General features: G+C 37.9%; 1 protein-coding gene across 1 annotated transcript; it reads left to right on the forward strand.

The window, feature by feature from the left end:
* The first annotated feature begins 3,675 nt into the window (after positions 1 to 3,675).
* Positions 3,676 to 4,977, forward strand: LOC137977171 (serine/threonine-protein kinase 35-like). Its single transcript, XM_068824443.1, has one exon. It carries the CDS (start codon positions 3,722 to 3,724, stop codon positions 4,745 to 4,747), a length of 1,026 nt encoding a protein of 341 aa, XP_068680544.1. The 5' UTR covers positions 3,676 to 3,721; the 3' UTR covers positions 4,748 to 4,977.
* The last annotated feature ends 250 nt before the right edge of the window (positions 4,978 to 5,227 follow it).

The raw sequence follows: 5,227 nt of genomic DNA on the forward strand, positions 1-5,227 counted from the left end.
CAAGTCTGGAGACGGTGTCTTCAGAAGTCACCAAAAATTAAATACAAATAGCTCTTTGTACCACAAATATGTTTCATATCTTCTCAGTGAGTTGTCAGGAATGTTGTACTTGTGAGCTTAAGTGCTAATTTAGATTTTTACTCAGTTTTGACCTAAAAACAGCACTGTTTAGCATGACAGTACCCCTAAGAAATCTTCTAGCGCCGCAGAGCACTAATCGGGGACACTGTAAATTGAAATTAACACGTTAACGCAAATCGAATCAAATTTTGGTTTTTGAGGAGAGAAGAAAACCGGAGTACCCGGAGAAAAACCTCTCGGTGCAGAGTAGAGAACCAACAAACTCAACCCACATATGACGCCGAGTCTGGGAGGCGAGTGCTCTCACCACTGCGCCATCCCTGCCCCGAAAGAGAAAAAAAAAAAAAAAAAAAGACAGAGTAGGGTCGAGGAGCAACAAAAACTCAGCCCACTCTTGAAACCTGCTTCGTGCGTGCTAACATTCGAATATTGTAAAACGAGACATGTAAGAAAAATGTGAGAGAACGATTAATTCAGTCAAACTTCTAGACAAGCAGTATCCAATGAACAAATTTTAATCAATGACTTGAACAAAAGAAAATTGGCAAGTAATTTCACCTTTTAAAAGTCTTTTTAGCATTTAGCACAAAACAGATCGATGTTGGATCTTTTTGTTGTGTGCAATATATTCGTGGCTACCCATTTGCTGATGTATATATATCATGCTTTCGTTGGAGTGTATTTTCTAGTTTTGGCTGTGTTATCGTAAATGAAGATGCTTATTTCCTTTTTGTGAAGATAGTTCATCCCGACAAAGACAAGTTTCCTTAAGGTTCTGCTTAGGAGCGCTAGTTTTTTTGAACGAATGTTCGCTTTTTTTAAAGATGACTCAAGTACCGCACTACTCAGATAATTCACATGTTTTCTGTCATTCCTTAGCAGCGGCTGATATGGGAGGCGCTTGCAGAGGGTCTTCGTGATAACCCTAAAATGGTTGTTTTAACTGAAAAGGTTATGTCTCACAATTGTTGTTGTTTGTTTTACGAATATCTGGTTCCCAAACTGACAGAGACTGAATTTCTGCAAACATTTTACCCAAAGGTATTCTGAACAGAATGTCAAAAAAGGCCGGTACGTCATTAACATATATCGAGTTCACTTGTTGTCAATACAAATGAGACCACTTTGTTATCTCTGTGGATCATGTAGCATTTTCAGCGCTTGTAAGACTTTAAAGTCTTAAATAAACAAACCCCTTAAAAGGGATGGGAAGAGCATGGGTGGAATGCTTGACTACCGGGCAATATACTTTTCCAATGACTTCTCAATATTTCATCTTGTGCTGCCTAGGGCCTTTAATTGTCCTTAATGACGCAATTCCAGCTCTTCTGAGGAATATGGTTAATCATCATCATCATCATTTATTAGCCTTGGTATTAAATGAATTTTGTACAGCATGTTGTTAGGCGAGGAGACCTCAAGAAACAATCTGGTCTCGGCTGTTCAAAAGATGGATAACGCTATCTACCGGATAAATCACTATCCAGCGAATAAACACTGGTAAAACCAATTGAATTATGCAGTGGATAGTGATTTATCCAGTGGATAGCGCTATCCACCCTTCGAACAACTGGGGCAAGGCTAAGAGGAGAGGCCACCTCGACATCACAATATGATAAGAAATACCTTTTTCAAAATATTTTGAAACGTTGGGCAACTGTACAAAGAAATATGTCAGTAGTTTACAAAAAGACTAGGATATTCTGCTTTATAAACAGGAATCCCTTCAGCAATTTTCAGTTTATCAGGGTAAATGCCTTTATAAAGAGAGATTGATAGTATTTCCGGCTTTTGAGTGTCAACGAATTAGCCGGAAATGAAATATTTTTGCGGCACAAGAACACTGAGCAGGGTCTAGGTCTGGGGCCTGGGGTCTGACGGTGAATTACGGGCATAGCCATTTGAGTATTTAAGGCTCTGTTTGCATGTGGGAGATAATTCTAGGTCGACACCATTTTGTCACATTTCTAATTTTATTTATGTATATAGACAAGTAGGACGGCTCTATGAGCTTGGGCCTGGTTCCTACCGGTTTTTTGCACAGGTTTTTTTGGCCGCCGTTCCAACCACAAAGTTTGTCAGTGGTTGCTCAGCTCTCGGTTTGTTTGATTTGTATGTGCTGTGATGGCGGGAAATGTCAATACATATATTCGATTAGCTCTGACAGATTTTAACAAATATAAGGTATATTTGATGGGAACTGTATGTGGTTAGAACTGAGCAAATTTTCAAATAATTTTACCAAAGGGAACGCGAGGAAATTAGCAGTTAATTTTACAGATTTGGTCACGTTGGCGTCACAAAAATCAGAAAAACACGCGTAATTCAGGCTTTACACGCTATACATGTGTCCAGCTTGCGCTCGGGCGTAAAACTCTAGGGAGTCTCCTTAAGGAAATTTCCTGAAACTCTAGTTCTGGTTTTATTCATTAAGCTCCAATGTAAAATTCTGAGAGCAATTCTCACAAAATCTATCCTCCATTATTTTCTCAATCTCATTCCTGTGCTGGGCATGACCTCTATATAGAATTCACATGTTATTTACATGTTTTTTGCAAAGGCCTTGATTTACATGCTATTTGCATGATTTGTCCCAGCAATTTACATGAAATTTACAAATAGAAATACTGTAAATTTCTTTAAAATATTTCCATGTTATTTACATGTTTTGTTCAAATGTAACTTTACGGAAGGATCCTGTAAGTTCCAATTTCCAATGAATTTACAGAATCAACAAAAGATGCAAAAGTATCATGTAAATATTATTTACGAAACAACAACATGTAAAATATGTTTTACAAAACATGTAAACTGTAATTTACAGGTTGTAAATTTAGATTTACATACGTCGGTAAATTTTCAAGTTTTGCAATCCAATTTTAGTCGTCCCTGCCTCCTTTTGTATTTGCTTTTCAGTATTCAAACCTTCCTTTAATGTTCTAAGTGAATTATTTTAACATTTCGCTTGATTTGGTTGCCAGTTGCCAGTCGCTGAATTTGGCTAAATTTGGTGACGCACCTTTTTTAAGTCAACAGTTTTTGCAATGGTAACTTGCAAAATTCTTCTCATAAATAAAACTTTAAGATCCATGAGAACGGCTTCGCTTTTTGTTTGAAGGCGCGGCTGTAAGGACGATGGAGTGTCGCATTACCATGGGAACAAAATAAACAGTGATCCTACTTATTCATTCACAATCATTCACTCGTTTTGCGGAAAAATCGATTGCCTATTAAAAAATCTTAATTTAATTTTTACGTTCCACAACAACTTGTTGTTATTGTTCTTACGCGTACAGATAAGTTAATCACATAAATATTAAAGTATGAAATAAACGGAAAGTAAAGGTATAGAGACAGTCGAAAGTATGAGGTCGTCATAAACACTATTTGCGTTGTTTTGAAATATGCACAATATAATATGCCGAGTTGGGTAAATGGCATTGTTTTGGAGTTTGGACAACTGAAATGAAAGAAATATAGCTTCCACAGTTTATAATCAAAATAAAATATCATCTTTGAGTTGGAAATAAACACATTGTTTATATTGGTTTTGAATGAAAATATACTCATAAAAGTGACCGATATTGTTTAAATTCAAAGAGAAATAACTTCTCATCGCAGTAATTTCCTATGAGTTAGGATGGCATTGACAAGAATGTCTTCGCTTCCCGTTGGGCAAACAACTGTTGTACATGGGACAGAGCTGGAAATTCTGAGCCGGTTGGGGAGCGGAGCGTTTGGCGTGGTGTATAAAGCCAGAGATTTACGAAGTACCGTCCCACTGTTCTACGCTCTTAAAGATGTTATGTGTTTAAACCATTCATCTCTTGGCAAAGCCATCAGCGAAGTTGAAACTCTTCGTCGAGTTGATCATGACTTTATAGTTAAAATTATAGCAGCGGACCAATTGGAAGATCGTCGCGGAGTATTTCATGTGTTAATCTTAACCGAATACTGCTCGGGTGGCACTTTAAACGAACGGCTTTCGAATCCAAGCAGCGAAGTAACGACTCTGAAATGGCTGAGTCAAATGGCGAGCGCACTGAGTTATCTTCACTCCCGACACATCGTTCACCGAGACTTGAAACCCGACAATGTTCTTCTGTCAGATTCAGTGAACGAGAACTTAAAACTGGGTGATTTTGGTTTAGCGAGGGAGTTTTTGGCCTTAAAGCAAGCCAATTCCCACCGTTCTCCTATGGGTTTAGCTCAGTACTATATGCAGTCAGGAACCGGACCAGCACATTGGATGGCTCCAGAGGTCTTTCGATGCCATTATACAGAAAAAGCGGATATATTCTCTCTTGGAGTCTTATTCAACGCAATTCTTGTGCGAGACTTCGCTTTTTCATCCAGCCGGAAGAAGTGGTATGGCGCCTTCGTGAAGTTATCCGGGGGGGTTAAAGTTGGCCTCGGTTACGCAATGTCGATTCTTGGTCCATCGGCCATGGAAGAATTTACTCGCGGTTATTCTCTGAAGGAACAACATGGCTTTCGTGTTTTGGTGTTAGATGCTTTAAATTATGTTCCTAGAGCGCGACCAAGGGCGGATGAAATCTATTTGCGAATGAATGACATCTCTGAACGAATTTATGGACAGCTTCAGGGAAATCGTGGAAAGAAAGCAAAATCTCAGCGTACAAAAAACAGTTGTTGCATTACTTAGTTTCTGTAGAGCTTACACAAGTTCCAGAGTCTCGGACAACTGGGTCATAATCTTGGAGATGGCTCAATTCCCAATTGTTTGGATTTTGATACCGTTTCTTCAAGATAATTTTAATCCTTTTTATTTGTATTAATCAGGCGAGTTTGATAAATTACTATTGTTTTTAAAATTTGGCTTAGCTTCTTGAAGTTATTTAAAATAATTATTTAAATGAAATTAATAATACCAAACCAATATATGGATCCGACATTTCTTTTTTAATGATCACGTCAGAGACTAGAAGACGCTTCATGGAGACATGCAGTTTACGAGTTATTAGCCATTTTAGCTTTAAGAGGTAATTGACCATTTAATGTTCTCTTGGCCTCTTGGCAAACACATTTAATAGAGAACCCTCTTGCTGATGACGTGGAGAAAACTTCAAAAGTCACGTTTCACATTAAAAAATGTCAGTCATGTTAAACTAATTTAATAAAGATA

This window comes from Montipora foliosa, chromosome 1 (genome assembly GCF_036669935.1).
Source record: "Montipora foliosa isolate CH-2021 chromosome 1, ASM3666993v2, whole genome shotgun sequence".
Lineage (NCBI taxonomy): Eukaryota > Metazoa > Cnidaria > Anthozoa > Scleractinia > Acroporidae > Montipora > Montipora foliosa.

Excerpts from the sequence above, each read along its gene's own strand:
- LOC137977171 (XM_068824443.1), top strand. The coding sequence starts at position 3,722 with ATGGCATTGACAAGAATGTCTTCGCTTCCCGTTGGGCAAACAACTGTT.